The 13,072-nt window shown below is 35.3% G+C and overlaps 1 protein-coding gene across 4 annotated transcripts in view; it reads left to right on the top strand.

Moving 5' to 3' along the window:
• The window catches only part of LOC149569808 (uncharacterized), a 163,951-nt gene that overhangs the window by 106,898 nt on the left and 43,981 nt on the right, over positions 1–13,072 (top strand). For 3 of the 4 annotated variants that reach the window (XM_089822531.1, XM_089822532.1, XM_089822534.1), the window contains one exon: positions 12,328–12,461. In XM_089822531.1, coding sequence (XP_089678657.1) covers positions 12,328–12,461 — 134 coding nt within the window. Of the gene's footprint in view, positions 1–12,327; positions 12,462–12,882; positions 12,977–13,072 lie in introns of all 4 variants that reach the window. The other variant, XM_089822533.1, reaches the window with a different exon arrangement.

The raw sequence follows: 13,072 nt of genomic DNA, 5'->3' as shown, positions 1-13,072 counted from the left end.
TATGATTATAATAAATTACAGTGTAACCCGGAGACTCGCACCCCTCCCAAACCTTGAAGTACCCGTCCTTGAGACGTCCTCGCACCGGGTACTTGAGTACCCAAGCACCCCCACCTCCGCCATTCCTCAACCATATTGCTGTTGGGATGTGTACTTGAATTTCTAGTTGAATTTTGAGTTTTGAATGTTACTATTGGGTATGTAGTATGTTACTATGTTGAATGTCAATGATTCTAATTCATGTTGCAATTTTGCTATGTTTAAGCATTTTAATTTGGTATGTTCTAGTGAACTGCCAAAACATCATTTCATAACTAGCATTTCAAGTTCTATATGTATAATATACAACACCCCTCTTTGGCCCGTCCCTTGGCTGCCCCCCTGACTGTCCCGAAAATCAGGCCCATTTCCCCATGTCCTAGAAACTCGCCTTGGCGTCCCGCCATCTTGAAGTACCCTTGTACTGGTGTAACACTGATAAATTATAATTATACCATTATTTTTTTTGATAGGTAATGGGCAAAAGCCTTGATTAATTATTTGTTGAGATTAATTATTATTATGTGTTAAGCTTGAGTGGACTCGAACCGAAGACCTCCCATATGAGAGGCTCACAAGTTACCATTGTGTTGTAGGCTCTTGCCTATAATTATAGAATTATTAATATTATTTTATTAATTTATTATTTACCTATTTATTTATATTTTAATTATTGTTACCTATTTCACCTAACAACTTTATTACGTAGAGCCATGCATCTAAATGTTCATGTTTAATGCTAATGATAACCACTTTGAATTATTCCATGCATATAAGTTCACATTTTATAATGAAAAGTAAAACAACATCTTATAAAGCAAACTGATACAACATATTAACTTTTTTGAAAATGTAAACTTTATTCATCATAGTGTTTATCAAATGCTTCACACAGACCGTGAAACTAAGCAGAAATAAATACAGAAAAGCCTGATCTAATGAACATAAATATAAATGCGAGATAAACATGAAAGTGACGAGTTTCACAGGTGCCAGCCATTGCCTGGAAGGAATGGCCATGTTGTTTGTTGCTTGCACACTTTGTGTTCCGGCTGTCCCGCATTTCCTCGTCCCATGCCAAGTCTTGCAAATGAAACAAGAAAAAATTTGATCTAACGATCTAGGCATTGACTGGCTATCTCACCATCCTACCCCCCCCATATATGTATTCATATTTCTAAATCCCAAGCCTCGATTTATTTTCTAACTAGTTTGTGTTATGTGCAGCGAAAATGAATTAACGACATGTGGACATAATATGTGGCTCCCACAAGGGTTAGAGCCCAGTGTGGCTTTAATCAACAGATATCAGATAAAGAAAGAAGGAAATATAATATCTAAAGGACATATTAATTCATGATGTGAAACCTTTTATTATAACCAGAGAAAACAAGCATAAATTGTTTAAGGGTCAACATTAATGGCTGAAACCTTATAGTTTCTTGCAGGAAGTTATCATAGCAACAACAATGAATACTTGTCAGCAGTAGTCATAAGATAAGGCACAAGGGGAAGTTGTAGAAACCCCAAGTAGGCTCCGGCAGAATTACCAGTGTCAATGAACAAAGCTCTTGTGTTTCTTGATTTTATTTATAATCCAGTAGATAAGATGAATACCAAACAAATATTGATTCTAGCAATTCACTCCACATTTATTGTGTACATTTATTAATGAAGGGAAAAAACAGAATCCCATGATGTTTGACTGAATTTCCAGCATTACACAATGGTGAGATTATATATTATTAAATACCAAATTCCAGACATATAAAACAGAACCTGGCTTGAGAGGTAACTTGCAATGGCTGAACAGAGTCTTCACGTCCAGGGTCAAAGCCAATTTGAAATGCCACAGGAAAGCAAATCGGATATCTCAGAAATACTGCAGGCGGCCAGCAAACACATTAGCCGATAAATTCCCCAATGAAGTTGTCGCTGGCTGGGTTGCAGTACCAGCTCTCTGAAACATATTGCAAATAATGTTTACCAAAACTAACTACGAGACCACCAATACTAGGAATTGACTCTGCATATCATTCCATCATTCAATTTGCTAAATCATCAAAGTCTTAACAATAAATGCTATGGAACCTGTATGTGCGTTGGTCTTCTTCAAATACAACTTGCAGGCACCAAGAACAGAGACACAAATGCCAAATGGCAGATCCAACTGGGCGCTTGAATGTAGAGATGAAGTAACGCCAAGTTGCAGGTAACAACGAATAAGCCTTGTCAATTTTTTTGGAGAATGATAGCGTTCACATTCACACAACTGTGCACTGATTTATTGCAGATTAATTGCCGTCTATAAGCAGAGATTTAGGCATCCGTTTCAGAACTAATATGCAAGAGAATGCCACACCAAATAACAAGAGATTTTGCACTCAGAGAGCACTGATTACCCTCGCACAAATTCAGATGCAAATGCCCCAAAAATCAGAGATAAGAACACCCAGCAAACAGATATAGCTAGCACCTAGAATTCGGAATTCTCCTCCCAAATTTGCTCACCCAGCAACAGGAAAAACAATAAGGGTGATGTTCAATTCGCAGAATTCTAATACCAACAGACAATCTCCAAAAATACAGTGTAAACAGATAGGAGATTTCACCAATCGTTATACCTCAGCAACAATTGCGACAATACTCAAAACAATAATACCAATCTCTCAAATATAGATAATCACAGATAGGAGAGTTAATAGATGAAACCACCATGCATCAGCAGTGACTTCAAACATCAGAAACCCTTATACATCAGCAAGGGCTCGCAGTTCAGACCTCAGGAAAAAGCCACAAAGGCAACAAAGCAATTATATTTCCAAGTGTGTCTTTCCCAATGAATGAGCTCTTACTATAAGCTTTTCGTTGGCCAAAGTTTCCTTAAAACTCCGCTTCGAAAATTGTGGAAGTTTCCTAAAAGAGCTCAACACTAGAAACTTTCCAACTTGCTTTTTAGAAATATCAGTTAAAGTCATTATTATAACAATATAAATATTATTATAATAATGCAACTCAATGAATAATAAATAAATAAGAAATCATGCAATTCTTAACTTGATTAACTACAAGTGACAACTAACTGCCAAGCCACCCACTGTACTGCCAAGAGTAGAAACTTCTAATAGACTTACGAAAAATAGTAAATCCATAACTGAGGCCCCCCAAAACGCCCTGTCAGCTCATGAGGGTCGCTATGATGTGCTAACTCTATCAACTGCACAGACTGACCAAAAATGGGGACATTAAATAAGTCATGGTTACGGAATGCAAAGGTACCACAGGGGATCTTCTCTTTTCAACACAATACTATTGATGTTTAGAGATAAGTCGCAAAACACAAACAACAGATATGTAACAAAATATAAAGTCTACGGGAAGCATTTGATTTGTGCAGCCTTTAAATGCATGACAAAAGTTAATACATTGAAGAAGAGTCTATTTACATCATCATAAAGAAAAACATAAAATTCTTTGAAGTTTCTTAAACTCATCCTCAACCAACCATTTCCTATAAAGAAAACAACTCATCAACAAGGGAATACCAGATGCATCACAAGGAAATGAAGGGCAGCAAAGCAATGCTAATGATGAAAATCACAAAGGAAAATGATTCCAATCATGAATGCAAGTATCAAAGATTCTTTAGAGCTGAAGAACATAATGCATATTTAAGCACCTAATTATTGATATTGTAGAGTGAGTAAGCTATGTATTCAAGAAAATAAATAAGAAGAGAAAGGTATAATTCAAATTCTACTCATTGACAACAGTCACAAGCTACAAGAATATGCAACAAGCAAAATTTGCATCAGCTATAAGGATTTCTCAAAATTCTATGGGCATGCTTAATATGATTGTGGCAAACACTAATTAAGGGGATGAAATAGAATGCATTAGAGGAGTAAGAAACCATGTTATATTTACATTTTGAAGTGGAAAAGTATCAAAGCAATCCTACCTTGAACTTAGAGGTCAAACAACATGGCAAGAACGTCTAAAGTTTTGGAGCAAAAGCTACAAAGCATGCATAAAATAGTGGTGCATTTTAATATGTCAAGAAAGGGAAACATTATCAGGATGGTGTATGGAGAGGATTACTTTTATAATGAACTAAGCACAATCAGGCCCGCAAATATCAAATGGAAGAACCTAGAGCAAGTACTTGAGAAGTTTCAGTGACTAAGGGGGTAAACGTGACTTGTTGTTTGAAGAAGCCACACAACTATAAAGAGCAACACAAATTTGTCATATGATTTATTCAAAGAGAGACAAATGGTAATTTCATAACAATGGTCAAACACATTTAGACAACAATATGTTAATATGCATCTTTCAGGAAAACATGATTGATGGATGTGGAAGATTAGCAAAGAGAGTGAAGGCATGAAAAGAATGATGACTGTGATGACAATATATTGCTTGTTAGTCAAGCAACAACAAAATATGTCAATGGTAGAATGGGTAATTCAGTGTACAGGAAAATGCATTGTCACACTCTAGTGAAGAAGGTGAAAGTGTCTAAGGCATGATTAAGGTAGTGTCCCAAAAATATGATGACAATTCTCTAAGCCATGATAGTGGGGAAGTATGGCAATAATTGCCAGAGGCGTAGTTATTTTTCAAGCTGCCCAAGATCAACACGGAGAAGGTAGATTCTAAGTATGGAGTTCCTTCTAAACTGTCAGCACAATCACCTTGCACAAGTGCCTTGAAGGCTCTTTGCTAGTGAGAAATACATGTAGATAATCGAGATAAACACAATATAATGGACGACAATTGATCGAAGAACTTACTACGGATAGGAAACTCTATCGATCTTTGTGAAACAAAGATCTATTCCAGTAGGATCCAAGTGCTTTGAAAATGTTCTAATTCCTAAATGTAACAGCTTTCCGTAAATGTTGATAATGAATTTGAAATCTACGATGATTCAAAATACCAGAATAACCAACAATGGCACAATTATGAGAGCTCCTGATCATTACTACATGTTAGCCAAATATATAGTAACTATAGCAAGCAATGGTTTTTACATAGCCAAATCTGGGAAAAATTCTGGTGTACGACGCCTGCATCCAAGATGGGTAGCAGAAAAATTACAACTTTAGGATCCGAATGCTTGTGACAACAAACTCAAAGAAGAGTTTGAACCTGCAAATGGAGAAAAAATTTCATACCCACAAAAGCCTAGGTCAAGAAACAGTAAAATGGCATATCAAAATAGAGGGACCTGGAGACTAAAACAGAGGGTGTGGTGGAATTGTACAATCATAAGCTTGTGAACGTGTATGCGGCAAGGAGACATGTGAGTTAATCCTGTAAGAAGTTTTTAACATAGGGAGGTCATAAGAGCAGAGCTTGAGAGAAATTATTCAACCCAGGTCACAACTAGAATGATCTCTAGCAAAGTCAAGACATAGAAGGAAGACAACCCTTATCAGCAAAATGAACTCTAGCTGCGAACTGTTTAAACAAAGAATGCAAATAAAATACAGAGGAGTTGTGCAAGTGTTGTAGAAGATACTAGAAAATGGAAAGAGAATAACAAAATGACATAGAGCTGGTAAGCACCAAATTGTTTCAAAATGAAAGCTTTCAAAAAAAAAATGGATCCGCAACCTAGGGAGTATTATTACCTTCATATGCTAGCTTAAGAGCCAGATATTCACTGACCAAATTGTAAGGAGAGCTCATTCAGTACACATGATTTCAATGGCGGCTTACTCAAACCCTCACTATGGTGGCCAAGTCCAGAACCTTCAGTGCAAATGTGTGAGAAAATGTTGAAATGAAATCACTTTAGGTTTTGGATTGATTTTTATGAGGCGAACTTCAAAGTTTATTTAAATTCCCTTTTGAATCCGCAAATAGACATTTTGATGGGATTTTTCTTAATTTTATTATTTATCATGTGTCGTGGGTGTATGGCTAGGGGTGGTTTAGGCTTCAACATTTTCTGTAAGTTTTATTTCCATTTGTATTAACTCTTTGTAAAATAATATTACTTGGGTGATGTTTTTATTAATCATCTTTTGTTAATACTATTATTAAATACAAATGTGAGTATTCAATTCCTTTTGACTTCTATCCTCATGATTTGAGTTACTTTGAAGATGCGACATGTATCATAGAGATGGAGCCTTAAAGATAAAGTCATCATTTTGTATTGACTAGGTATTCGTCAGTTTGGCAACATGAAGAGTGTTTCTAGGAGCCTAAAGGTCAAATTTGACTTTGCCTTGGCAGTTGAAGTGCCTTTATTTCCAATAAGAGCATTTTGTGGACAGTTTTTGATGAATCATAGGTGTGTTTATGACTTAGTGGAGCTGGGAGAGTGATTAATCTTCATTTTGGAGGTTCTAGACCCCTTTTTGATAGGCTACTTTTCTGGATCTGAGCCCAGGAGGTTGGAAATTGTACTTGTTCTGTCCGGGCTCATTATACTAAAGTTCTGATTTTGAGTGGAAGGGACTTAGTGATTCTTTCTATCCTTTGTCTTTTTGCATCAGATTTTCTGTAACTCTGTGATTTTGGAAGTGAATACAATTTGCAGGTCTACATCATTTGCAGAAAGTTTATTTTTGTCCTATCTGTTATTATAGTTCAGTGAGTCATGAAATAATTGATAACTGGAAACGACATGAAAACTTTAAAATCAATCTGCATAAACCTACAATGGATACCAACTGTTATGGAGATGAACACACTTGATAATGGTACTAACTCAAATGTAGAAAAACACCATATCACAACATATTATGGATTATATGTGCATAAATATTTCATTAGCTGGTTTGGAAATAACAAGTACCAAGGAGGAAAGGATGATTTTCACCGAAAAGTACTTGTCATTCAAGTAAACACAAGTAATATACTCTGAACTGATCACTTACAAAAAGGTGTAAAAGACGTGAGACATAGGCTACATGTGAAGGTGTTAACCACACTTCAATACCCACCTAAAATACTTGAGACATAGGCTACATATGAAGGTTGTAACCATGGAAGTGTGGCTAAAACCTTCATGTGTAGCCTATGTCTCACGTATTATACCCTCCTAAAAGATGTGAGCCATAGGCTACATATGAAGGTTTCAATAGCCACCTAAAAGACGAGAGACATAGGCTACATATAAAGGTTTTAACCACAAAGTTAAAACCTTCATATGTAGCCTATGTCTCACGTCGTTTACACCTTTCTGTAAGTGATCTGTACAGGGTATTAGCTGTGTTTACTTGAATGATAAGTACTTTTTTTGTGAAAATCATCCTTTCCTACTTAGTACTTGTTATTTACAGACCAGTTAATGAAATATTTCTGCACAGATAATCCATAATATGTTGTGATATGCTGTTTTTCTACATTTGAGTTAGTACTATTATCAAGTGTTCATCTCCATAACAGTTGGTATACACTGTAGGTTTTTAAAGTTTTCATGTCATTTCCAGTTATCAGTTATTTCATTTAAGTTTTCTTTCTCCCCTTTTCCTAAAAAAATCAGTAGTTTAGAGTGTGAACCAGCTAGGAGCCAGCCTTATCCGAAGATTCACTTCAGTTTATAAGTAACCTACAACTTAGGAGTGTTCCCATCATAGTAACACGGGGAAAAGTCCCCACTGTTTTTGGCTGCTGCACCCAAGATGGGAACGTAACCAGGACGGGGGGACAGCATTCCCGTGTGCCCAATGGTGCCACCAACTCGCCACCGGGAGGGGGACGTCCCCACGTCCCCGTTTGGGGACGTGTCCCCCAACCTAGATGGCGATGGCTGGCTGTCCCCCTTTCTGGCACATAAAAAAATGCAATTTTTATTTTTATTTTAGAGGTTTTGTTTTGTTGTTTTTTAATTTTTTGCTAACCGTAGGGTATGTGGAGCCCATTTAGAGGTTGAAATCCCATTAAATCTCTATGCTTTCTCATTTCTATTCATTTCATAGTTTTCTAATTTTTGAAACAGCGGCAAGAAGAAGAGTTTACATAATTTTCTAAGTTTGTAGTTTGTATTTGAGACTTGGATATTTGAAGTTTGAAACATTGAACATTGAACGTTGTGATCATATCATGGTTGTTGCTATTTGATTTAATTAAGTGTATGATGTCATTGAATGATTGATGAGATAATGATACTCGTACTTTTGCTAAATTGATAATATGATTTATCATAATAGATATCTATGACTTTTAAGTTTTGAATTTGAATCTTCAATCTTTGATTATATAAGTTATTTGATAGAAATTAGAAGTTTGAAGTTAGAACTTAGATCTCTTTCATAGTTCATTGTTCAATGTTCAATGCAATGTAAAACAAAATTAGCAATAGCGGATTTGATGAACTTATACTTCATATTTATGTCTTATATTGTTATACATCTTTTCATAATTAGCATTTTAAGTATTATATGTATAGTATATACTATATACCCCCCGTTGCCTCCTTCCGTCTCCAAATTGAGGCCCCTTTGTCCCCCCGTTCCGAAAACTTGTCCTCCCGTCCCCACGTCCCCCGGGCTGGTGTAAGTATGGTTTCCATGTATCTTTAAAATGCAAGTTATTGTTTAGCTTAGCAAGGGCACAATTTTAAGTGATAACAATTATATAGATCTTACGGGGATATCACACAATGGATGTCTGCTCTAATAGGTTGAATTAATCCCTTTAGAATTCACTGATATCCATGATTCCACCTCCATATTGTCTATCACATTTCCTAGTTGTATACTTACTGCGAATCAAACCCAATCAATGACAACCATACACTCATGGAAATTATATATAGTCAACATGTTCTCTCCTCCACCGTGTGTGTATATAATAATCATCTACTCCTGTTGAATTTATCACCAGCTTGATAGCAGATTGAAACAAGTCTTCTTGTAAGAAGCTGATAGAATCATGTAGGCATCTGCTCCTCAATTATTGCAGATAGCCATGTGCTCTCATTGTGGAAGTTTGAGTTGCTTGTTTGAATCAGAAAGATGTCTATTGTGCTCACTAGACAAAACAATGACCTGGTCTTCAGCAGTTTTAGAAATGACGCCTATCTGAAATGCCCAACACAATCAATGTTTAATACATCATCATGAGAAGGTATCAAATATTAATTAAATACTCCGGTTCTCCTATCCTGGGCATGTCTGTCAGTGCTGAAAATAGCAATGTAGTCAAGCTCTGCAAAAATTACAGAGGTCGTTCCTATCCTCTAACATGCAGTTAACTAAATTCAGATCTGTAAGATACTCCACTGTCATCCTCAGTCGATTCCCCCCTGTTTTATTCTCTTCCAAAAATCAGAACTGACGTGTCTTCTTGCCTCCAGCTTCCCATGTTTGTTTGTCTTTTGACCCCTTCAAATATATGTATCCCTTGTTTGAGAAATTCAATTCTTTACATTGCACGTCAGACACGTACATACATATAGTTTTGTTTTTTAAATTTATTACATTCAAAGCAAAAGCATTAATAAATTTAACATTGGGTGTGTAAATTAAGGCGGGCACTTTACAAAGGAACCTTTGCAAGTGAATAAAACTTACTTTTAATGTCAGTAAAAAGACCCAAAACTGTACAATACAAAACAACTTAACTGAAAAATATAGCAAAGCACAAAAAACTTGGCTAAAATAGGATGCGAAGAGGTCTAGGAATGTAGGCTTGCAATTCGGGTCTTAGAACCTGAATTCCAGAGACCTGTTTATGGACAAAAGACTGCAAAAAATTAACTTAAAAGCTTAAAAATACTTGACAAAATGAAATATCAAGGACTTGGGTTTGTCAATGAACACCTTACGAGATGTAAATATACCTTGAAATGTGTTCCATAGCCTTAAAAGATTAAAATTTAATGGGTTACCTCCAATTTATTGGATTTGAGACTTATAATGTGCTAACATTGAATATCAATTCTATTGGTGCTGTAAGAACTCATTGCACATATCTGTAGCTAAGAGTGGTTTACAGTGAAATCAGGAACCACAATGGATGCCATAAACTCTTCCTTTTTACCTAGATACATCTTCTAAATGACAACAATGACGATGTTAAAAAGATGCAACAATGATATTATACTTAGTAGCAATAATCTTGCCACATTAGAAATAATGTTCTCATGTAAGTCCATCGCCTGCAGAGACTATCGTGGAGATTACCCGGAAATGTGAAACCAAAGGAACTAATCCAATTGTTAGTCATTGCTTATGTATAGTAGCAGAATACTTAAATCATTATGTATCTATAAAATTATATATTGTGGAGTCAATTTGTCTTGGGCATGATTTAGATTAATACTTACCAAACATATGACAGCGATTACAAGTAAATGACCAATGTGTTATGAAATACTTCAACGATATTAGTAACTAGTGTGTGATAAAGGAAATGCAATTAGTTACAAAGGTTGGCAATTATGAAAGGATATGGGACATGCCTTATCACTCCAAACACACGGTATATGAAGGCAGTCCCATAATTCATCAAAGGGGAATGGAAGAATGAATAATGAAATGGGATCATGGATTTAGATGATCAAAGAATTATTATTGATTTATAAAGAAAAGAATCAAGGAATATAAAATAGTTTTATTATTTTTTGTAAGGAAGAGATAAGAGTGGAAATGAATCATATGTATTGCTGGCAAGCATTCAATGAGACAATACTACAGAATGTAATATCTGAATCATATTAAGGATAAAGAATCATTATATGGTCTAACTTCTATTATATTAATATACATCATATATGTATATCAGTTAATAATTAATAAAATAAATTATATATATATATCAGTTATGTTGAATTTTATGTATAAATTTATATTTCGTAATACATAAGATAATAATTTATACTTGTCTATTCCCTATTCACTCACTAATATTGTTAAGAGGATGGGTTGATTTTGTCAGGGAGAGATGGAGTAATGCCTCACAATGTAGGAGGAAACTGCCAAGATGAATTAAGGACATATATCATGAATCCTTGAGGGAGAAGTCCCAAAATAGGTATGCATATGTGTTTTGGAAACCTTGAGGGAGCCTACCAGTAGATTGATTTCCAAGTGCCCTAAGGGCAAGTAAATCCCTGTCCTCAAGGTTATTGATTAGAGGTTTAGGGTTTAATTATGACTATGAAAAACTGATTGTTTCTTAATTTAATCTTTTTTAAATGCATAGTGATATATGTTAATCAATGGGAGTTGGCAGCCCCTAGAAGGGAACGTCACAAATGGCCATTCCCAAGTGCAATCCCAACCCTAGTGGGGGAGTTTAGGGTAAATCAAGTAGAGTCCTAATCAATGACATTTCAATCGCTGTTAACTAACCAACAGGGATAAAAAACTCTATTTAATTCTAATAATCTAACCAAACTATAATAATCCAAATGCATATTAACCTATTATACAGTAGTAACCCTTCACATATGGTTTCCACAAGCTAGGTATCCATGTAAGCAATGTGCATGTCTCTTAATGATTATATGACAACAATATTCTTTAATGGTCATGCGTATAGCATTATTGCCTTAAAAGGTTTATATTTTACCTCAATTTTATCCATTTACTGTTTGAGAACATGGAAAAAAGTTTATAGGTAATAGCAGAAATATTATCAAGGCAAGACAACAAAGAAGAGTCTGAATATTTGATGACAATATCATTTGAATTGCAGCATCATAATTATCATACAATAAATCTATGACACAGATGCTAGTATGCTTGAATCTATTAACATGAAGAGAGCCAATGGGCAATGGTAGATTGATTATCAATATATGGCAACAATGAACCATCTGAGAATGTCATGATGCTATCATTTGAATTGCAGAACCACTTGTAATTAATAAATACCATATTTTGACGCCGCCATCATCATCTATGTTTCAATTTTTGATATGCTTGCATTTATTAATCACTTACATATTTTTCTAGGTACGGAGGCTGATTTAGGGAAAAATTCCATGGTCAACCTACAATCTTTGTAATTTATCAGTTAAGCTATCATTGCAAGCCCAACTATGAACTTTCTACGAGTTTTGTAAGCTTTATAATAGATGCCCCAGGACTGAACAAATCTGTCTGAATCTGAACTAGAGAAACATAAGCCTGAATTTTGAATGTACGCTGAAGCAAGTTAATTGTAGTTTTATCTATTTTACTAATATAAGTCTGAAACTTGATTCTCAGGTGCATCATTTTTTCGTAATTAATTTCCTTCAAATGCATACACTACTTGCTATCTCTTACATCTAGAATTCAATAAATAAAATAACTTTGTAACACTCTTTTCATGCAGTTCTTGATGTAGGAGCAGCACCAGGAGCATGGACAGAATACTTAAGTCGATATGCAAATAGTGTTTTGGCAGTTGATCCTGGGAAGCTTTGTTTGGAAGCCCAGAGGTCAAATGTCAGTCATATTTGTAAAAAGGTTTGGCACCAGTTTAATATTTAATTCTAACAAACTAAAGTCGTAAGATTTTAAGCCATGCTTGTCCAATTGTAAACTCTTTTGAGTTGTATTCACGTATACTTTGCTTGATTAGCCAACTGATTAGTTCAGAAGGGTGTTGGTTCCATTTTGTCTCTGGTTCTTGCCATTTCTAAGTTTATTTAGTAATGGCACCTTTTATAATCTTTGGCTGGGATATTTCAAGAGTGTTAAAGTGACATATGTCTGATGTTTCAGTTTCATTGGTCAGCAATAGCATGTAGAAGATGATAGAAGAAACGTTAGAAATCTTGACTGCCCTCCAATTGATAGCAGCTTGCAATCTAAAGCTAGCAGGATATGTGTGTGTATTCGCATGAAGGCCATAACTAATGGTCTTTTTTATTCTTCTACCACTCAGATTTTCCAAGGGATTACTGCCAAGAGAATTCAATACGACAAGAGATCCAACTCCCTCGGTGGCAATGTAATCATGGCCCCAGCAATTATCTTCTGTGAGACCAATAATAAACCACCTGTGAGATTTATGCAAACGAAATAAAATTTTCTAAGGATACTAGTTTAACCACTCTTTTCGATTCATTGTTTTC

This window comes from Cupressus sempervirens, chromosome 3 (assembly GCF_028749045.1).
Source record: "Cupressus sempervirens isolate cs-2001-9-10 chromosome 3, ASM2874904v1, whole genome shotgun sequence".
NCBI lineage: Eukaryota > Viridiplantae > Streptophyta > Pinopsida > Cupressales > Cupressaceae > Cupressus > Cupressus sempervirens.
The sequence above is the reverse complement of the archived record's forward strand: the minus strand, read 5'-3'. Positions and strand labels throughout refer to the sequence as shown.